This window comes from Parus major, chromosome 2, assembly GCF_001522545.3.
Source record: "Parus major isolate Abel chromosome 2, Parus_major1.1, whole genome shotgun sequence".
Lineage (NCBI taxonomy): Eukaryota > Metazoa > Chordata > Aves > Passeriformes > Paridae > Parus > Parus major.
The window spans coordinates 108,665,526-108,689,058 of NC_031769.1; the positions used below are offsets into that span (position 1 = coordinate 108,665,526).

Sequence of the window (23,533 nt, forward strand, 5' to 3'; positions counted from 1 at the left end):
AAAAAAAAAAGCCAGGCAAGCATGAGTTTTTTTAAAAAAATAGACCGAGGGAATAGTTTTACAAGAGGCACTCAATCTTAGACTGCACAATTTTATTTTTCAGTGGAACCTCTCCATTAGCTTGCCTGAATGCAATGCTTCATACTAACACTCGTGTAGGTGATGGAACATTCTTCAAAATCCCTGGGAAATCAGGACTCTATGCTCTCAAAGTAAGTTTAAATTTTGTATATGGATTGTACATACAGCTATTAATCCATTTTATGAATGTCTCAATAGATATAAAGGTAAACAAATTAGATTCTTTGGCAAGGAAATGACCTGATAGTCCTTCTAACTGCTTTCAGATGTCTTTTAAAAGGATTTATAATGAAAGTAAACATAGACTGTTTTATCCTAGAAAGCATGTACGTATTCTTGAATTTGGCACATGGTATAAAAAACACGTAGCTTAGTTAAAATGCTGCTTTTTTGGAGTTGTTCACAGTAAGGCCTTTGTTTTATGAGTAGTGAGCTCAAGGGGATCACTGACTTTCTAATTAAGTAATTGTACTAATGTTTGATTTTTGAATAGTGAAAAATTATTTGCAAGTCTAATATAAATCATCTTTTAATTCAAAGGTTGCATCATTGCTTTTGAGAAGGAATATAATTATAATGATAGAATTTTGCCTTTATTCTATTTATATTCCTTTTTCTTTTTTTTTTTTTTTTGTTTTGGTATGAGAATGATGTTTACTGTGGGTGGAAATTTTTTCTTGTACATGATCAAACTTGGAGGGCTTTCACAATAGAAATGGAATAATGTGAAGCAGAGATGAGAAAATAGAAAGTGAGATTATCTGCTTGGCAGTGTAAATGTAGTCAACTAAAATTTTGGGCTGGGGGGGAGGATCTTTTGTAATTTATGACAGATGTATTTGATGTAAGTGTATTAAAACATAAAAGTATATAGATTTGTCTGGACCTGCTAACTAAAAATCCTGTACTTGAAATTGAATTAATAGTTTTCAGAAGCTGTCTTTCCTAATTTACTAGAACAAATGCTGTTGTTTTTCTTTAAATCGGGAGATATTCTTGGCACAATTCCAGGAATTCACAATCACTCCCATGCTTGTGAGCTCCAGGTTGCTTCAGCTATTTGAATTCAGGAAACAGGCAAAGGCAGAAAAGAAACATTAAAGGATTTGTGTTTTGCTGCAGTGTTGTAGACACTCAACTGGAAAACTAGGATTTTTAACAGCCACACAAGTCTGTTTTTGTTAAAAAAAAAAAAAAAAGAAGAAAAAGTGGAAGATCTTGCATTTCATGTGACTTTTTTGCTTTTAAAAAGAGCATGTTATGACCTCACAAAACAGCTTTTTTGCTTTTAGTTTGCAAGTTTTTTCATGAAAGTCTGTTTTTTTTATGGCTGTCTCTTGAGTAACTCACAAGCATATTTTATTTTATTCTTGGTTTTTTTGAAATGTAAGTATGAGAGTACACTGCAGTAATCTATTTTCGGAGATGCAGCAGGATCATGATTGATTTTTTTTCTTGTTAATTTTATTTTTATTTTTATTTTTTATCTGTAGAAAGAAGAATCAACATGCCCTACTGATGGAACATTGGATTTAGGATGTGAATCTGAGTTAGATGGCACTGAAATGGCTGAGACAAACAATAATAATGGAGAAGAAAATGGTGGTAGGTGATTTAATCTCAATATTAGAGGGCATGTTTTGGGAAAATAAAAAGTATTGTTTTCTTTAGATTTTCAGATTTTTTGGTGTGATTTCTAAACCGTATAAATAATATTTTGTACTCAGTGGAACTATTTTCAGTGACTCCCTCTCTTTTTTGGCCTTATGAAGGAATCAGGAACACTGAGTGTCTTTATTTGACTTAGGGTTTTAAAAGACAAAGAACAGTGCTGTTTGGGTGTGTTTTCAGTAGGTAATTTTTTGGCTTAGAGTTTTTTTTGTTTAGGGCCCACAGCTAAAGAATAATTTGCCTTTACCAGGCTTCAGACTTGGCAGTTGTCAGATTCAGACATCTCATTGATTTCAGTGTGGACATGCGGGGTTGGTCCCTCAGTTGAGTTCTGGGCAGAGGACAAAGGTTTGTATTTTTTTTTCTTTCAGGCAGAGGGGCTCCTGTTTGCCATCGTGACATAATGACATCTTGAAATATCAAATGCTGTGCATTTTTTTTCCTCTGAGATAATGGCAAACTGAAACATAGAAATAACTCTAAAATGGCAACCTTAGAAATATTTTTTTTTCCTTCTTGAGACTTAATAGTTAGTCATAAAGAGAACATCAGTCATCTAAAATTACTTTGCAAGTAACAGGAGTGAATATTAATATAACTACATTCATGTAATGATTATAAAGTAAATGCTTTATTAAAAAAAAAATAAAAATCTGACTTTCCAGGACTTCTGAAATAAACCTTTCCTTGATCAGTTCTCTTCTGTTGCCTCATCACAACCTGTCCCACTGCTGGACTGCAGCCTGCTGTTTTGATTTGGTATATGGTGAGATGATGTCCTGTTTACAACTGGGACATGAAAAGGCTCAGCTCATGTTTTTGTTCTACTACAGACTTCCTTTTTTAACTTGAGCAACTTACTTAGCTCACAGGCTGCACCTTTACAGGACTGATGCTGCAATTTCTGCATTGCTCTCCAGCAGCACTGAAAAATCACAAATGTTCAATGATAGGAGTAACAGAAATTTCCAAGTCATGTTGTGGGTCTGTCTAGGACTGAAGTTTTGGAGCTCTGTGGAAACAAAAGTCCAGAGATATTAAATGTCTTTGCTTCTTCATTTTCTTTGATATGTCTCTAAGTTAACAGACTCTGCAGGTGCAGTGGTTTGGTGCATATGTAGTGTATGCTGTGTATGTAAATGTGCAAAGAAAAAGTTGATGTTACTTGTTATAAACAAATAAAAAGAATGGTAAAAAAACAAGGGCAATTATTTAGGAGTGTTAGGATGCAAATAGGATGTTATAGAATGTAAATAGGATGTCATAATTCCAGAAGTAGAAAATTGCTGGGTTTTGACTATGAGCAGGCTATATACTATTTTCACAGTAATAAAAATAATTATAGCACTTGTGATGACATAAAAGGGAAGCTGCAAAAATTTAACATTTTGAAATAAAGCATTAAATTACACCTAGGTTGGTTTTAAAGCTGAGAATTTTCTGTCATTTATCATCTTTAACAAATCTTGGATAACTGCAATGTATTTAACATTTTGACAAAAAGACAGTTTAATTATTTTTTGTCCTGCAATGGATGTCAATGAATATATTAAAAAAAAGTAAATGGGATGGCAGTGGTGAGTCTCTATAGCATATAGAAAGGCCAATGCTGGATGTGATCAATTAAGAATAAAATTCAGCATGTATTTCATAAATAGCATGTCAGCATATTAGCATATCACCTAATACAGAACATAATTTTCCCAAAAATGTTTGATAATCGCTTTTCTTGAGGCTGCAAGTTTATTGTTAAAGATACCATTTATATACACTTAGAATTCTGATTTTGTTAACAGTATAGAAGACTTGGCTTAAAAATAGGACCATGCCCAAAAAATACATCCAATTTTTGTATTTGTGGATTGAAGTTACAAATTATTTAATCTGCAAAGGCATAGGAATCACTATCCACAGTAGACATTTTGCTCTGGAGGGTGTGATTTGACCATCTTCATTCAATATTTTTTTTTGTCAATACTTTCTGAAAACTATGAAATCTTTTTAGCTTAAATGTATTGGTAATAAATGATAATTTTGAGACTTCTTTTGATTGCCATGTAAATTATTTGAATTGAACAGCATGAATTCTTTTAGACTTTCAAGCAAAGAAAAATGGTCATATTTATGCGGAAGAAATATGTATTCAATAAATCAGTATATCTGAAAAGCATTTAAGGATCACAACAGAAAATAAATTGAACATGAATGAGATGCTTTTGCTAATTAGTCCAACGCAGTTCTTAGACTATAATTCTGATAGTACTGATTAAAGAATATAGGCACAGATTTTCCTTTGGGTATAGCACTAGCTAAATGATTACCAGTGTATTGCATTCATTATAGCTGTAAGAAGGAATTAAGGTAAACAGGAAAGGATTTAGAAAAGATACATAAGAAGTCCTGAGTGAACAAATGCCTTCTTTGTTCTAGGAGATTTAATAGGGCTGGTCTCATTATGTTTATGAAAGGTGAGGTGGTGACTTGATCGGTTTGTAAATATTTGAGAAAAGTTATTTCTGTAGAAAATATTTGGTCTAACAGACCAATTACATTTTTCACACTAAAGCTGGGGTTTTTTTTTCTTTCCAGGAAACCATTCTGTGGCATAAAAGCAGCATTTAGTTCAGTGCACAAAAATGCTTTATTAAATTCTCTGACTTGTGTTTTAGAATATGTGCGATACATGAGGATGGGCGTTGTTTGCACACTGAATTCTTAATTGCCTAATTAATTGCATTTTTATTTGCTCTTTTCCACTCTGATAGAGTCCAGAAGCCCCAGTTCTGACAGAGTGATCCGAAGTTGTTTAGCAAGACTTTAAAAAATGCCTCTTTAAATGTAGCTGGAGGCAAAAGGATGAAACTGTGAGCAGCAGCCTCAGCCCATTTGTGCGCTTTTACACCATAGTCTTTTGGAATAAAAAGTACCAGCTGACACTCTGACAGAGAAGAATCACATCATTCCTCAGCAGGCACATTTTTTGCAGTATAAATGCAGGCTACTGAACAATTTTATTAGCATAATAACATAAAAATTCCTAACCATTATAAACACATGACTTGGCAAAAGCCGTTACACCCCATCAGTATTACTAAGTGGACAAGTAGAATGGTCACACCTCAGGATTTTGCAGATGCTGTGGAGAATTCTTCTTTCCCCACCTTCTCCAAAGGCATATGTTAAAGAAACTCTTTATGCTACAGTTGATTTTGCTTGGAATGGGATTTCTAATAGAAGCTCTGTAGCAGTCCCATATCTTTAAAATTCCATTTTCCTCAAATACAGGGGTAGCATGTAAAGATGTGGTAGGTAAAAGAATTAAAATCCCAATTACTGTTGCCTGGGAAAATGATGACTATAATATCCTTTTGCCCATCAATAGGATATTCAGTTCTCAAAAAGCATTTGTCCCTAGGGTTTCTGAAGCCAGGGCTAATCCATCAGCCACAGAGTGCAGTTGATTAAAATTTGTCTTCGTGCAATCCAATGGAATGCACAATGATGTAAGTGTGGAGGAGACAGCAATTCCTGCTATAGCATGACTTCCCTCCCCACCTCAGCCCAAAGAGGGCTTCTGATGTGTGCCCAAAGTCAAGCAACGTATGTCTCCTGAGACACTTTGGTTTTCAGCACTTCCTAGAAGTGTATGTTCTTCATCTATGAACATGAGTTCATAGCTGAGTTAGCAGAGTTAATAGGAGAGTTAATTCCTTAGGCCGTTTTCGTACAGATAGTTGACAAAATGAAGGACAGCAGAGGATCACATTCATGATGAATCCTGAAATTTTGCTTTGTAGCTATTGTGTTTTTGAACACCTTGTGCTTTTTAGACTAGGAAGCCCTAGGATAACTCTGTAGCAAGGAGTATATATTCACCACTGTTTGAAACCTGAGTCCACATTTGGATATTCAATTCCTTTCCAGGAATGGAATTCCTGGCAATTCAGTGAAACCTGTTACTATTAGCATCTTGTCTCTTGGGAAAAATATTGGATGATTCTACTGAAATGTTTGTCACACGTGGCAACATCTGGATGTGAGATAGATTCCTCTAAAAGCAGAAGAGCATCAATGGAGTAGCAGCTCAAACATAGAGTTTTGGGTGACACATCATCAAGAGGTAGTTTTTCACTTGGATTAGGTTTTTTTGTGTTTTCTTCTTTCATCTTCCTGCAACTATAGAATAAAAATATGGTACCTGGGATTGAGCTTAACTTCTTTTGTTTCATTATTGCTTGAAGGGAGTCATAAGAGAAGATACTGTGACGCTTGAGGATGTTTCTGAAATGTTTGGGGTTTTTTTCCTGTACTTTTTTTTTCCAGTAGTTAATGAGGTCTAAGAAATTGGTGTCTTAGTGATGACAGGCTGTATATTTTTAGTGGAAAATGTTGACTTACTTTGGAATAAGGATTCACAGTTTTCTAAGCTTTGTGAAATGTTTGGGCTCAAAAACAGGCTGTTAATATAATGGGATTCAGTGCAAGCTACAAAGCTGATGTGTTATTTGATGTCTTTTTCCAAAAAATACTATTCAATACTATTTATTAATTCACAATGCTAGTATTGCTTTTTAGAAAGAATATTACAGTCACTGTAGTACCATTGATGTATACATCTGTTTTTGCTTGCTTTGGCAAACTCATACAATTAACTAACTCCCAAACTGGTTTTCATTTTCAAGAGCCGATGGTAACAGCCGAGTTCTGAATTATTCACTTTTGGCAAGTTGGGCTCTAGAGATCAAAGAGTGACAGAGGTGAATTGCTCGATACATCTGTGTTGGCAAAGTGCAACTATTTATGTCAATACAAGTATAGATCCGTGTCACCCAAAGAAAATATTGAATTTTATGGATATTTTAGAGAGAGGTATTGTGTGTATGTTTTCCTGAGGGAGTTCTCTGAAATTTCATATCTCCAGAGTGTGTGCATACATTTTATGCTTGAGGTAGACTCTAGTCTTTAGCATATGGTAACAATGTTAATTTATGTTTTGTAATGTGCCCATTAGTAAACAATCTTTCTCATCTATTGCTGTTTCTTTTAAAAAAAAGGGAAGTGGACTGCTGTTGATTTTACTAATTTGATTTTAAATCAATATGATCTGACTGAAATCAAAATTAATTGTGCAGTTGATTTTGGGAAAATAAGCCCTATCCTGGATAGGAATTTCTCTGTCCATCTAGTTATATAAATCTGTTTACAGTTACTCCTAATAACTTTCAGTGGCAAGGAGACAGAATAATTTTTTTCCGTATTCCTCCAAAAATTGTTTCTTTGAAGAAACATGTCATCCAATATGTTTTACATGGATGGGGAAGGTAAAAGGTAATAAAAAAATAACAGGGATAGCTTGTAAAATTTGAAATTCAAAGACAGCATTGCTGATTTTTATAAATTATAACCTTTCATAATAATTAACAAAACTAGCTTTGGACAAATGGAAGAGAGGAAGTTATTTTAAATGGAGTTTGCCGAAAACATTTTTAATATACTCCTTTTGCTAAGTAATTCTAATTCTGTGGTTCATGTTAACAGTCTCTGAGCACTCACTGAGGAGGTCTTATCTTCAGAAACCCAGCTGTTCTTCCAGCTCATAACCTAACAGTTTACGGCTTAATAGTTGCTTTTTCTTTATTCCTTCACGTGGTCCTGGCCCTTGCAGAAGCCGATTTAAAGAATGGAGCCTAATTATTCTCCACTAAATGGAAATGCCTCCTGTAGGCTTAAAACCACTCTTGTTTCCTTTTTCTGCTGTAGCAATAATGGTGAATCCTCTCTATTTGCTACCCAAATATTTTCCCTTTATCTGTCACATTCTCCCAGGGCTTTTTTTTTTTCCTTCCCCAGTACCCAGTTTATTTTTAGCATTCTTTTCTGATACAATTTTCAAGTGAACATGCATCTGATAATATTCATGGATCTCCAGTGATTATGGAAAAAGTGGTTGCAGCTTTCCAAAGTTGTATATATATGTACAAAGAACACTTTAAATTAGTTTTTCTGTTACTGTGATATTTAGTTTCCATAGGAGAAATGCCTGTTTTGTTCTTAAGGCATTGTTTTGCTCAGTATGATCATCAATGGTGACTTCACTTATATATCTTTCTGTCTTATTTTTCCCTTTTTTATGTCTGACTCATTCAGAGAAAAGCAGTTGGACTTCAACCATAGAAATTAAGAAATAAATCATGACAATTTTATGTGGTCACAGGCATCTTAATACAGTCACACTTTGTTGCAGATTGATTTGAGTTACTAATAGCAGAACATGTTTTAAAAATTAAGTTTTTTCATTGCCTCATATTTGTATTTAATTTCCTACAGAAAAGACAATTCATTTTGTTTTTAAACAAAATCTTGATTATCCTCTAAATAAAGCCTGTATGTCAGTTTTATTATTATTTTTTGCTAATAAAATGAGTAGACTGTATAAGTTATTAAGCAACTCTATAATTTATCACAATGTATTTAGATTTTTAATGCTTGTATCTTCTGCTTTTGGAAAATAGTCAATGACATCTCTTATTTTACTAGATGGTTAGGTTCATAGCTATATTTTGTATCATGCTGGTTTTAAATGGAAATGTAATTAAAACAAAAAGTAACATTTAAAATATTATCCTACTATCTTACTATTTTAAGCTACAAGGTATATGAAGAAAAAATATAATGTACAAAATAAGTTTTAGAATGGAAGTATCATTTGTTCTAAAGCAATTAGGTTGAGTTTCTCTAATCACAGTGTCATTTTAAGCAGCAGATTTCAACCTCATGTATCCATTTCTTTAATCATGAACTACAGGAAAAATCAGGTTTTTTTTCAAAACTCGGAATAAACTAGGTTTGGGTTGCACTAAAGAACCAACCTGAAGTGAGGTATTTTTTCTGTATCTGTAGGAGAAACTACAGTGATGGAAAGCTATTTATTGTCTCAGTGGCTTTTAGTTCAAGTCTTTTCACCCACTGGAACAGTCTCTATTACTTGGTCAACTTTGTTGTAAAAGATTCAAAGGAACAGAAGCAAACTAACCAATACACTGATAATGTTTTATGCAAAATTGAAGTAATGATAGAAATAAAAATATGGCCTCTTATTAATTCTGTCACAACTCCAGGTTTATTTTTAAAAGAGAAATTAATGAAATTGCAAAATTAATATAGAGCTATGCTTATTTTTATTCCTGCTGTATCATGACTTTGATGTTAATGGCTGTACTGTTGAGTATCATCAGATAGTTGTCAAACCTCTTCAGAATGAACTTTATCATCAAAATAAATAAGGGTGTAATAATATCCTAGGTCACCATAAAGAAAATCTGAATTTCCCATTTCAACAAGAAGGTAATAGGAGTTGCAGTCATTCTTGGTAAGAGGAATAGGTTTATCATGACAGGTTATGTTGTATCTATCCTGTTTTAGGAGGGGCACTTAAGTTTACCATTTTCCACTCTTTAGGGATTTTTGAATGTGTTCTCTTCTCCTCTTGTTACCTTTGGGGTTTGTGTGCACATACTGTTTCTGGGTTTTTTCTTCAATTCTTTGACTCTCAAAATTTGCCAGAACACTGTAAAATAAAAAAAGTTTCTCTGAATGGGAAGACAAAATCTGGGCAATTTGAAATGTCAGGTTTTTATTTTGGTGTAGGTGTTCTTTGTCTCAGGAGCTTAGCTGTTGCAGTGATTTGGATTATATAAACCAGGTATTGTTTGTTTTCTGCTGACACTTTGCAGCCCCTTTATGTTGTCTTATTTGATAGTAAGCTTTGCTGATCATGTGGAAAAGATTGATCCAAACCAGGTGATTCTGTAAACTCAGAACCTGTTTTGTGTTGCAAGTCCTTTTTTGAAGAAAAAAGAATATTTTTAGAATATAAAAGTATATTTTGACAAAGTCAAAAGTCAGTTATGAATCTTGTGACAAAATAGCATTTCTCTTACCTGGTAATGAAAAATTTTAATCTAATATGACAGTTATCTTGACATAACAGCAGTGACATAGAGTGTATTCTCTCTTAATTAGGTAAGTATTAATCACTTTTTCTTCCAGTGTGAAAAAAAAAGTTTAATATCATGTGCATCTTATGATGGCCATTAATTATTAATAGCTAAATTGTCTGTGTCTTTTTTGCTTACAAACACAAATAAAAAAGCCATTACAATGTTTAATCTAAGAAACATTTCTAGAGGCACGGGACTTCAGGTGTCTGCTCATCCCACTGAAGGATGGGCAGAGAAAATAGATGAACACTGGGCTACATTATTTCTGGTACATGTCTGTGCAGCTTCTTTGAGTGTCTTCAGACTATTCTTGTGTTGTGCAAAGTATGGAAAATCTTGGAAAACCATTTGCTGCCACAAAACTTTATAAAGAAGGTATGCCAACACACAAACCAGCTTTCAACACTGCTGGAAGGCAGACTTGAACTGAGTCAGCAGAGGAGAATGGAAGAAAAGCTGCTTTACTTCTGGATCCGTGCTAACACTGGTTTAGCTGGGCAGTCTTAGGTTACTAGTGAGAGTAACAGTAAGGCAAGGCATTAGGAGTGGAAAGCTTTCTACAGCCCTTTTTGGTTGAGTTTGCTGACCACCAAGACTAATAGGATCCTTCAGCTATTCTCACAGCTTTCATTTCTGTTTAATAAAACTGCTTTTAAAAAAAAAACAAAACCAATATTTTCAATTATTTTTAACCAGGAGACTTTTTCTGTGTTGCACACAACATTTATTCAAGAGGCTGTTTAATGCAAGTACTGTAGTATTTGTTTATTAAAGCATGTATTATTTAGAAAGCTGACAAGTATAGCAACATGTATTACCTGACAGACAAGAATTCATCTTGCAGGATATTCCAGTCTCCTCATTAAGCAGCAAAGTCTGTTCTTAGCTTTACCAAGAAGTACTTGTAAAATAGGTGAGTCTGGCTCCTAAGAAGACATTCCAATCTGGTATGAAGTAACATATCTATGAATCTTTCTAGACCCAGGGGTCATCATTGTCTCTTGTATAAATGCTCATTTAGATATCTTATAATCCATTAAAATGTGTTGATGAGGAGGATAGTTTTTATCTAGCTTCCATGTGAAATCTGTTGTTAAACTATTTCAGTTGCCTTTTAGGACTTGAAAGGCAAAATATGCAAGGCCTCCTGAACTGCATAGAAGGGGTGTGATGAGGTACAAATATTGGTGAAGCGGTGCATTTACTTAGAATATGGCTGGATTTTCAGCTGATGTGGACCTCAAGATGAGCTGAATTTTCTACAGCAAGCTTTTTCATTTTAAGGCATTTCCTTGTATTGGTTTATTTTTCCATCCTTATGACTCCTAGAGAAATAGGGAAGATAACCCCCATAACAGTATTCTGATTTTTTATTTCTTTTTATAAAGTTTGCCCAAAGCAGACATCTGAGGAAATGTCTTCCAATCGTGATTCAAGCCTTACTAATGCACCGGTGCAAAGCAAGCTAGTATCTTCCTTCCAGCAGCACACAAAGAAAGCACTTAAACAGGTAAGATTGTATTGACTGATCATCAGTTGGCTTCCCTTTAGCATCTCTGTCATTCCTATGTGAATGGGATGTCAGCAGAATTTAAAGAGACTTCTAAAGATTTTTAGTGCTATGTTTAGTGGCATTTTATTGGGGGTTTTGCTATGTTTTTAGCAAGGGTGCAGTCCTGCTTGTAGTGAGTTTAAAGGGGGTCTTTAAAAGTGCAGTAAGCACTTCAAGTCAAGTCAATTTCAAGTAAGCAGAATTCTTTATATTATATTATATTATCACACCCCTATGTGTGCATTTGTGTTGAAAATTTTATGTGAAGTTAAAAATATATTTAAAAACATTTTGAAAGAAGTGCTGCAGATATGAAAGACTCTAGGTATACTTTTTCAGTTTTTCTTTATGATCTATTAAATATTTTTTTTTTTCATAATGCATTTGCTACTACAGGGTATCAAAATGGAGTAGGGTTATTTTTATAAAAGAACCTTATGATTTGGATGATTTAGGTTCCATGATAAGTATTAAAGCTTGCAAAAGCAACTGATTATTTGGTCACCTATTAGCTGAAAGCATGATAATGTGAAAATTATTTTCCAGCATTGACAAATTAATTCAGCTTACAGCCAGAAAAATGAAAAAGAAAAACTAAAAAAACTAGAATTCAAAAAAAACCCAATCATTGCTTCTTCTCCATTTCAAGTTGTGACTTTTCTAAAGCCTTAGGATAGTGAGATGATTTTTTAATTTTTCTCACAACTGCTCTCCTAGCTATGGTTAATTGTATTTCAAGGGGTGGTTTATTGCTGAGTTCTTTGTTTAGGCTTACATTAAGCAAAATCTGTTCACATCTCCTCTAAACACTTTAGTTTTTCATGAAGGCCAAGTTTAAATCCAGTAAAATTAATAGATGTTTATCATTCACATAAGGTTATGTTTTATTTAGAGGCTTTGAGAACTGAAAAGGATTATTAGATTGAGGTCTTACATGTGTTTGTTCTTGAACAGTGGGAACAAAACAGCTCACTAAACATCAGGATAGTTGTGAAAATTTACACTTTTTGGAAACTCTTCTCTTTTGTGATCTGTGGACTTCCTGAGGAGTGGAGAGAGTGGGCGAAGGGAAAGGTGAAGGGGAAGGGAGGGAAAAAAGTTCAAAGCCACAAATATTTGAACTTCTGTGATTGTTTAAACTCTACCACTTGTCACTTAGCAGATATACAGCATTGAGAATAATTTTTAAAGGGAAAATTAATCAGAATAGCTTGATTAATATAAAAAGTCATAACATTGATATGAATCTTTGAAAACATTCCCTAAGGCAGTAGGGTTAAAGCAACATCAGAAAGTTAAGTAATCGATAAAAAGGAATTAGTTTTAATTAAGTTCATGGTAATTAGGTCCTGTACTTCAAAGTATAAGAGTAGCATTACAGCTATCAGCAGAATGTTTTCTCCATGCACAATGTGAGACAAATGGGCATTTTTATGATGAAACAGTAGATTTTTGCTTTGTTTTCTCTTCAAGTTTCAGATGTTGGCTACTGCCACTTATACACATTGTAGGTTTGATTTGGTATTGTACAATATATATGCAGAGGTGAATAAACCTTAACAGTGATTTTATTTATAAAATTGCTGGTTTATATTTATTATTTTGCCTTCCAATCTTTCCATTGCTTTTATGGATGCATAGTACCTAAAATTCATACAAAGAACCTGTCAGACCTTTGAATACAGAAGAATCTTTTAGTTACACTATGCAAAACTCTTACAACTCATACAAACTTACTGATTCCATGCTAAAGTAAGAGAGGATGAGCCATCATGATACTCTCAGCAACTGCTTATAATATATAAATGTATATATACTGTATATAATATATTGTAATGGGGTCCTCCTTAGCTATTGCTTTTTATCTACTGTGAAACAGTCTTCAAAGAATGAAAACCTACAAGATAGTTTTCAGTTTCCTACTCAATTTATTTAAAAGCAGTGGGTTCTTTGCATTACTTTGATCTTGTGTGTATTTGTTTTGTAACCTCTAAAAATAAAGTGAGAGGGAAGTTGATAATGTGCAGTTCTGCTTGAAGATCTGAGCTGGAAATAGAAGATTTTCTCTACTGTTTATCTACTTATTAACCACTCATATGTAATTCTCTTTAAATTATTATGTGCTGGATTTACATATGATTTGCTTTTTAATGAATTCTGTAGATATATTTGTGGGTTTAGATTGCAAAGAGCAATCTCATATTTGGCTTGTAGCAGCCAGCATTTTAGGATATTCTTGTGAATCAAATTAGTCAAAATGCAGCATTTCTTGAGCTCTGCAAGGAGCGTGGAGAAAAGGGCATTTTTTGAGCCCTGGCTCTTGGTTTTGATTTCTCTCAGGTAACAGTGGATTTGGGGTGCTCTGCAGGGACTAAGGAGGTTTGCAGTTGCAGTGGATTTTCATAAGGTCTGTGTCACAGATCAGCCCTTATGTCCTCACCTTTCAAAGGCTGGGCTGCCATTTTGGTCAGCTTCCACCTTCCATGGTGTCCTTGTTGGGAAAGAGATTTGGGGAGTTTTACCACTGGGTATGTTTCATTCTTCCCTTTGGTTTCTGACAGAGTTTCAGTTTCTTGTAAAATGCTTACACTTTGCTCTGAGTTTAAAGTCCCACAAACCAGTTCCTGTTCATGAGGGTATAGACAAAAGAGCCTATGGTATAGAGCTGCCTTTTATGCTTGGCTTTCTGATGGCAGATTTTACAGACTTCTGTTTCCCTTGTGCTGTTGGAGGTGCTTGGACATGTGTGCCCAGCTGTTGATCTTGTACCTTTGAAAAGAAGGCTTATGGCACGCTGTCACATGCTGATTTCCTATCAGTACTGATCAGTTCCATACTGGTTTACTTCATTTTCACACTCGAGAGTTTTGGCATGCAGACCCATGTAAGGACCTCTTCCTGGGAAAGTACTGAACTACACCTGCATCTGCTAGCAGTGGTACATGGTCACACTACTGTGTGCATTATTCTTGCTCTGGACAAGGCTAACTCCAGTATGGACATCAAGTCATGGTGTAGTATCTACATGCTTCTGTCTGGTCCAGTTTCTGTTCCATTGACTTGAGGTGATACTTTTTGTGGAAGTCTTCGCTGTATACAGATTTATCTGTATCTATCAAGATGTTCTTGGAACATTTCTCAGAAGAAACGATCATGCCTGCAAACTGGCCTCATATAGGTAACACTGAGAATGTGTGAATATCCAGGACATTGAGGTGGTGTTAGTGTCTGTTGGACTCTGATAGCCAAGTGTAAGAGCACTTTGCCCGTCAGTGTACCAGGTGTTCCCTGGGTCAGTACCAAGAGAGGAGAAAGAACTTGAAGATGCGCTATAATGGTGTCTGGGATGATAATAGACTTCCCAGACATGGAAGAAAATCCTGCCTCCCTTTTGGCACTTTGGAATCAGCACCAAGAAGGGTACCCATAAATTTTCTGTTGGGAGAAGAGAAGGATACTCCATTCAGACTCAGGATCTGAATACAGAACCAGGACATGTCTGAGACTGTGCTGGGCATCCAGATCTCTTTGTAGAGACAGAAACTCCAGAGACAGCAGCCAAGTGGGTTTGGGAGGAGAGAAGCTCAGGAAATAAGGGAATCAACACAAGGTATGTCACTGCCATGGTTTGTTTTGTTTTCCTTAACTTTGGGCTTTGTCTGCATGCTTGGTGGCTGGGTTCATATATGTGCCACTATTTAATTCATGAAGTGGGTAGATGCAGTTTATTAATGAGAAGGAAGGCACCCATTTGTAGGATTTGTTCTTATAATAGAAATGGCAACTCCACCCTTTTTATTTTATGTTTTGTTTTGTTTTTTCCCTGTGGATGCTGTCATGCCCCAAGCAGTAATAGAGCTATGGGGAAATTATGGTTTAGCTCATGTGTTGCTTCTGAATTGTAGGACATTAGACCTATGCAATTCCAAATAACATTTCAGGCTGACATTTCTACCACAACTGTAATTCTTACTAGAAACCAACCTACAAGAGACTAAATTTCAAGATGGTTAACACTGTAATTTAGACCTGATTTACCCAAATTCTTAGACTTAGTTTATCAAGATCTCTATGTTTGTTTCTTTTTTTTTATTTTGGACACAGGTGTCCAAGTGCCTAGGTTGGCACTGAAGGTAGAATCCTGATCTCCCATGATGCTGGTGTGAATTTGCTTTCCTGTCTTCAGCTCACATTGCTTACCTTTCTTTAAGAGAAGAGCAAACTCACCAGTCTTGCTCCCTCCACACTCATTCCATTAGGACTTCTTTTCTTGACTACAGCCAGATGCAGGTTATCTTGAAGCATTTTACTGTCCATAGGAAGTAATCCAGTATGAGTCTTTCTGTTGTGTCTCTCCTTTGACTCATTTGAGCAACTTCTCCCTCACATGCTCCACTAGAAGCCTGATGTATTTGCCTGCCCTTCTTTCCCTTTCTCACCCCAAAGAAGCAAAGGTGAAAGAGGAGATTGTTATGATTTTGTCCTAATCACTTAGAATTTAAGTGCAGGGTGTCTTCCTGAAAGGCTCTGAAAATCCACTGTGAACTGAGAGGTATTTTTTGTACTGAATTCCTCATTATAGAGAGTTTGCTGCAGTTTCTCAGTGTCTCTGTTAACCACCTTCTTATGTTTCATTTCAGATGCAACAAAAGTACCAATGCCACAGTTGGAGAATTCTGGCTCGCTAGCTGAAGCATTTGATCAGATGTCTGGCAACATAAGTGATGATTCTTGACAAATTTTCCTGACAACAAATGGAAAAGAAGGAAAACATGTTGCTTTTTGACTTCTAGAGAGACATGGGAAGGGACACTGGAGTTTACAAAATGCATTCTGGAAAATGGAAGTTTGAAGATGATAAACTAAACTGATTTTCTGATTGCCAAGACAAGTCTAGGGAAGAGGACAGACAAACTATGGCAGGGAGACTGCATAATGGGGAAAAGAAGCTGGGAGAGCAAGAGTTCCAGCAGAAGCTGTTCAGGGAATACATGCATTGCCCGAAGGCTGGCTGCACGGTATGTCCCTCTAAAGGTCCCTATGCATGGGCAGCATGTACCAGCTGCTCAACACAGTGCTTTGGTAAGACGCAAGACTATGTTTATGAGACTCTCTTCTGGGTCATCCCCGTGGTCCTCAGCCCTTACCTGTGATGGAAAGAAAGGGAAAGGAATCCTCACAATCCCTGCTTTCTTTTTGTACTGCTTTTTAATAACTACATCCCAGCTGCTGGAGCGTTCTGCTTGTTTCTCCTCTGGAGCTGTTTGCACAGCATGCTTTTTACAGCGCTCCTGCACCTTTTCTGTTTTAATAAATTTATTTTACAGAATTTCTTAGTCTGAAAAAGAATTTTAAAGCAATTTTAAGTGTTGAAGCATAGTTGCCCCTCTTCCTCAGTGTAGGACAGTATTCCTCATTTAAAATATGTCCTGGCATGAACATTACCTTTGTTTAAACTTACCACTGCAACATAGTGGAATCTTCTTCCCAAATATAGGTTGAAAGAGTTCTCTTTCTTCTGTTCTGTTGATGCAGTTTCTTTTTCCAAGTTTCAGGTAGTCAAGCTGAAGATAGCAGCCTATTTCTAAGCATTGCATTTGTCTGATAACGTTTTTATTTAAGTAGCCTGTCTCTTAAGTAGCCTGGGGAACCATTTCAGATGGATTGGTCATTGCTATTGCATTAATGAAAATATAATCGCTAGAGACTGGAGTCCCAGTTAAGCTTTTCCAGTGGAGTTACGTGATTTTTCCTTATAGTGCCAGTGAATATCTGAATATCTTTGGGCCATGTTAAAAGAACAGCTTTTGATTTGAATAGTTTGTAACATGAAATTATAGCCAGTTGACAATGAATCATGCCTTGATTTTGAAGCGCATCCTAGAAAGTGTTGGCCTTTTCAGGGAAAGGCAGGATTTGGAATAGCTCACAAATCTTCAGAGCTCTAGGAAGCCTCCTACAAAATGTTGACAAGCAGTTATCTACAAATGGTATTCCAGGAGCTGCTGGGTAGGTCCCCAAAGTATGCTCAGGATGTGTGGGCAAGTGGAAGTACCCAGGCTGAAACAGAATGTCAGGCAGGAAGACATTACACTGCTTACACTGGTGCAGTGTAAATTCTCTGAGTGGTAATATGAGAAGATTTTTTTTGTATGGGGAGTCTAGCCATGAAGCTCCTGCTGTATGCATTGGCCCCTGTGCAGAGTGTGTTTGAAAATTTGACCCCATGGAAAGTGTTGATTACTTTTTTAAGATTTTGTATTGACACTGCTGTCTTTATATTAATTTGTTTTTAAATTACTTTCTACAAATGTTTCCTTACCTATATGTGCTTTGTTGTGCCAAAGAAAAGATTTCCCCATAAAACACTTTTTAGCTGATGGATGTTGTTCATTTAATACTACACAAACCATTAAAAAACCACAATTCTTCTCTTTGTAAAAAAGCTTTCACTGAGTTGAGGCATATGCCATCATCATTCCCATTCACATGCAAGTCAAAACAGACATTGAACACGTCACATGTGTTTTTTGTCCTTTTTTTCTGTGCTTGGGAAAGCACCAAAAACATTTACTTTGCAGTCTGTCATGATCTGCAGCAACTGTAGCCGTGACTGCATTATTGTGATCCCGTAGAGAGTAGTGCTGGCTTGCAGGTGTACAGACACACATGTGAGCAGACAAATCTCCTTGCCTCTGCCCCACAAAGGTCCAAGCCCTTCAGTTCAGTGTTGGCTGGTACACAGGTAAAAGTTCATTGTTAATGTGTGCTGTAGTCCTAGCGAAAGACTCTGAGCCCTACTGAGACCTAAAGAGCAAATCTGCAGCAAGACATTATTTTTATTCCAAATACAGATGCATTATGAGGTAGGAGGATGGCATGGGACAAGAATAGATGCTTGTTTGAGAAGGTTTTGGCATTTGTTTGAAAATAAATCCCAGGTTTCCAAACTTCCATCCTGCTGATTCTGACACTACTCTTCATCTCCAGATGACCAATTGTATACACTTGGCACCATACTGACATGTTTAGTGTACTAGTCTGGTTGGAAGTAAATTAATTTCCTTTGGAAACAGTACTGTGTGCTTTGTAGTTGTTTCCATAGGACCATCTTTATTGTGTTTTAATCATATGATTGCATGCTTATAACCAAGTGCTTTGTTTATGTTTAATATAAGAATCAGTGGCAACCAAGAAATAATAATGGGTTTACTCTTCATGATTTGTGGTGATTACTGTTTTAGTTTAACTGCTCTGTCTATCCGTGAAACAGGTAGCCACTGAGAAATTTTAATTTAACCAAGATGTGGGAATAAAAGGCTCTTAGTTTTACTAACAAAATGAGGGTGAGAGAGAAGACAAAGACTGAATTTTACAGTGGTGTTAAGTGAATCAGTGATAAACCATAAACCTGTTTCATCTTTGTCATTTTGGGATCCATAATCATGATGTAGAGTTGTTATTTTATTTTGTGCAAGACACTTTGCTCAGTGTATCATAGCTTGTGTTTTCACATGGCAGAATGGAGGAATTCCATAGCTTTACTTTTCTGATCTATAATGTGTGAAATTTCAAAGGTTACATTTCATTACATGAGTTTCAGAATGTAGACTTGACATTTATAGAACAAGTAGAAATCTGGGACGATGTTGCTTAATGCAACCAAGTGTTACATGTCTTTGTTGATAATAACTTAATTTTTAACATTCTCAGCTTGTCACGCATTTAAGCTCAAATGAAAGTGGTTTTCTGCATTAATGGTTTATCTGTGTGCTCCATTTTTTCATTCTGAGCTGAAAAGATGTGGGGAAGAAAAATAAAAGAATTTGCTGAGCAGCAGTAAAATAAGCACAGAGGCTGACATTTTGCTTCTGGTGCTCTTTTGGGGGAGGTATTTTGCCCCTATCTCCAGTCACTTCTTAATTTATGTTGTTTCCTTTCATTCTTGCTCAAAAGATGACTTTATGAGTTTTTACTGAAGACAGTCAACCATTGTGTCACATGGGTGAAAAAGTCTTTCCTGTGTTAAGATCAACTAAACATAAAATTATCATTCCTAAGAGCATATAATGTCATTCATTAAACCTCCAAAATACTGCCCTACTCTAGTAGGGATAAAAATTCACTGAAAAAAAGAAGGAACCTTGCTCTTGTCACCTCTTTATTAAAAAAAAAAAAAAAAAAAGCTTGGAATTAGAAATTCACTGGTAATTTGGTAATTTCATAGTGTTTTTCTTTTGCCATTTATTTTCAGAGTTTTCTTTCTTAATTCTCATCTTTTTATTTTATTTTGAATTCTTTGGATGAAAATGGATTGATAGTTTACTTAAAGATTTTGGCAATAAAAATAACTTCATGAAACCAGACAATTATGCCAAGCACTGTATAATGACCATGGCAGTGTTATTCAACAGATGGTCACAGGTTCATTTTTATGAATGGGAATACTGGGAATTCTCCATACTCATTATGTGCAAGAGATTCACAGATGTCCTTTGCAAATCTGCTTGTGAAAGGCTGGATGTAAGTATTATATTTTGGTAGTAATTTTAAGAGAGCTTGTAATGTTTTAACTTGTATATTACATGAACTTTCATTTCCTTTCATTTTTTTTTTTTACTTATTTGTTGTACAAACAGGATGGTAATAATGTCTTACAGAATACTTCAATAGTGATCAGTTCTAGGTATTTAAAATGTGCAGCTTTTTTAACTCAACCATTTAGCATGAAGTGATTGAATGCATTTCAAATGTAAACATAGAGAAAAAGATATTTTCTTATTACAGAAAAATAATCTTTATGTAAGCTATTATATGTGCTACATGTGTTTTTCTCTAATTTTCTATAGTGAAAATGACACCTTACTACTTGGTAAAATCATCATCTGTTTCTTGTAGTTCTGTAGGAAGTCCAGCTAGGAGGTTATATATCTCTAAATATGGATGAGATGCAAAAGGCTGTGTCGGTAAAAGATGACAATGCAGTATGTGTTAGTTACTGTTTCCGTATCTACAGTGATAGCTGGAACCATTTTTCCGTGGAATAAGTTGCAACATTTCTCATTTTCTTCAGTGCTAGTTATAAATTTGATTTATTTGGTCGTGATGACTAGGAAAGCACTAAATTAGCTTGGCGCACTAAAAGCTCAGTATAGCAGGCATTTGGTGCATGTTTCACTTGGAGTAATCTCATTGACTTCCCAGCTAAGTAGAATTAATCTTGGGTTACAAGATTCTTGTCTTATCCTACAGTAGTCTTGTATTCTAAAATGAATATCCCTCAGGCTAGGTGTAGAAAAGTTATATATTTGTCCTCAGCAGAGACTAAAGAGATTGTCCTTCGTTTAAACTTAACTCGTTCTAATGTTTGGCTTCCCTTGGAACTGGGTGTCAGTCAGCAGTTTCTCCCACTGCTGGATTGCTCCTAGGGTTGTCTTACAAAGACTTGGTGTCCAAAATTTCAGATCCTGCAGCTTTCAAATTCAGAGGAGAGTTTAACACCAAACTGTTGTGATTAGCTGGGCATATCACAAGAAGAATGTCTGTGCAGAATCTCAGCCATCTCTTTATCTCTTTACCCTGCCAATCATATGTTAGATATATTTACTTGATATCTTTGTACCCTCTTCCCCTGTCTCATATCTTTCATTTGACAAATGAAAAGACAGAGAGGCATGGGGAAGATTATGTGTCTATTCTCTGTACACAGGGTAATTAATTGATAATTCATTTACTTTGTGTTAAAAGTTTTACTTAGATTTAATGTCCACATTGTCGGGGGGTTGGGTTTTAGGGGAATTTGAGGATTGTATTTTTTTTGTTTTACAGCCTGTCCCTCAGGTGTGTGTAGCTTTACTATCAGCTTGATTTTCAGACTTGGGCCCTTATTGGTGATCAGTTCCTTGCACTGTGAAACTGAGGGACTGGCAGTGAATGCATGTTAGGGAAGAAGAAACCCTGAAAAGCAAATGTTTGTCAAGGAGAAATGGTGTCTTTAAGGTTTGTGCTTGACCCTCACGTATAGAGGTGCTTAGCCTGTAGCTTGAGAAGTGTGCTATGCCTTAAAGGAAATAGTTCTGGTAGCTTTGTCTGCTCCCAGCTGTATTTCCTCATCTATCTGTCCAGGGAGTGTCTTGCATTAGTGCCCCATGGGCATGAGTTGGCCTGTGTTTTTACAAATGCCAGATCAGCTGCATAAATGTGTGCTTAAGGAGCACAGGGGGCCTGCCAGTAACAGAAAAGAAGGTAAGTGGTGCTTCTGGCAAGTACTGGGTACGGCTGCCCTCGCTCCAGCAGCATGTGTGTCACCTGAGGTGTACAAGCACTGCACGCCTGTCACAGGTGGTGGATACACCACTGCTTCCTTCCTCTCCTTCATGGGAGTTCAGTCTGAGCTTTGAGAATCAACTGCAAGGCTCGACAAAGAATCTGACTTTGCCACAGTGGCTGTATAAATGGTTAAAATAGTATTTCGGTGTGGATGCTGGCAGCAAGGCTATGGACCCTTGGTAGAGGTGGAAATTTTCTTGGAAAGTCAGAAGGAGGCAAGAGGAGAACATGGAGCGTTGTTTGGGCTCTAACCATTTGCCTTGGGTGGAGGAAATGAGGATGACATGAGGTAAATTGACTGTGGGGTACCATGATACAAAGTTTGGGTTGTGGTCATATGGGTGTATTGGTAGTGCAGACATTGCCAATCTTTTCAGTTAATGTTTGTGAACTATTTACCACTGTCTCTGTAGTATTACTGTTAATTAAGAATCACCTGATTTGACACTTAGGTTTGCAGGGTCATTTTTGGAAATTTGAGGGATTTCTGAGAAATGTTAACACTTCAGAATTTTCCATCCACTAGTCTGGCTGTGCTTGCTCGATATCAGTATGAATTTTCTGTCTCAAAAATGTTTGAGGTATAGGCTGTTCTTTATGGTTTTCTGCTGCGTCTTTGGTTCAGTGCAGATCTGACCAGCTTCCTCTCTTTGTCTGATTTCAAGTGTTCTCATTTGCTTTTCATTGCACAGTGCTTACGTGTCTTTTAAGAAGTACAATAAAATGGGTTAATCCATGAAATAGCTTCTATGTGGCCTGGTGTATTTTACGTTGTGTAGAGTGTTATTTAGAGGAATAGACCAATATCGATTTCTTTCTTCTCAGAGGCTTTTTTTCCTATTATTTGGCCATGTGAACAATTTGGAGTGTTATTACAATCCATTAAAGTTACAGACTCCAACCTTATAGGGTATCAGTCATTCATGCTCATAAACCTATAGGGATAATTCATATAAAATATGTTCCTTGTTGATATGGTATTACTTCAATAAATCCCCCAAGTTCATAACACAAATCACAATTGTGAAAATAGAGTGCACAGTAAGAATGAAGAAAAATAGACAGGAGGCTAGGAGAGATCTGTATTAAGCCCAGCCCATTCTGATTAATTCCAGGATTTTAATGCTTGCAGATGTATTAAGTGGCAGGTATTCATACTTGTATGTTTTAAGACCTTTTGAATGAGATATCATTTTCCATATAAAACAGTCTGATGGGTATTTGCTATTTCTAATCTGTAGATATTTTATATTACATTATCAGCCCTGTATTCGATACATTTATGAAACACAAAGCACTACCATTTGTAGAGATTTATTCGTGTATCATTTTTCCCCAGATTTGCCAGAACACCATCATGTTCGTGTTCTGAAGGTTAATGCCCAAAGTCAAACAGACAGAAGCCAAATGCTGCAAGGTTTCCAAGATTAGGACTGATTCCCTTCACGAAAATAAATGATTCCTGCCATGTTCAGTGATTTTGTGCAGCACTACTCACGGCTGAGTGAGTGCATCAATACTGTAGTCCTTACATGCTGTACATACTGATGACACTCTGTGTTAACTTGATTGACTGAGCAGTATACTGGAGAGGATGCACCTGCGAGAGATGTGCAGGCATATATGTTTTTGTTCTGGTTTTGAAACAGTTTGGGTTTACTTTTTTTTTTTGGAAATCTCAGTTTCACATTTCATGGGTTATCACGTTGTGCTGTTAAGGTAGAGAAAACAGTTACGTGCTTCTTTGTTGTCAAAACTGGATTGGAAAATGATCTAAGGTGCATCTTCTTTCTCTATAAAAAAAAGGGAAAAAAAGCCTGATTTTGTATTTTAAAAGAAAATGACATAAAGAGGACGAGTGTGAAGTCTGGCAAGTCAGTAACTGTGTAAATTACGCTTA

At 36.0% G+C, this 23,533-nt stretch overlaps 1 protein-coding gene across 2 annotated transcripts in view; it reads left to right on the forward strand.

Moving 5' to 3' along the window:
• The window catches only part of ASXL3 (ASXL transcriptional regulator 3), a 125,867-nt gene that overhangs the window by 55,903 nt on the left and 46,431 nt on the right, over positions 1–23,533 (forward strand). The window contains exons 4-6 of one of the 2 annotated variants that reach the window (XM_015618583.2): positions 104–212; positions 1,575–1,686; positions 11,141–11,262. In XM_015618583.2, coding sequence (XP_015474069.1) covers positions 104–212; positions 1,575–1,686; positions 11,141–11,262 — 343 coding nt within the window. Of the gene's footprint in view, positions 1–103; positions 213–1,574; positions 1,687–11,140; positions 11,263–14,140; positions 14,915–15,944; positions 16,323–23,533 lie in introns of those variants that run through there. The other variant, XM_015618585.2, reaches the window with a different exon arrangement.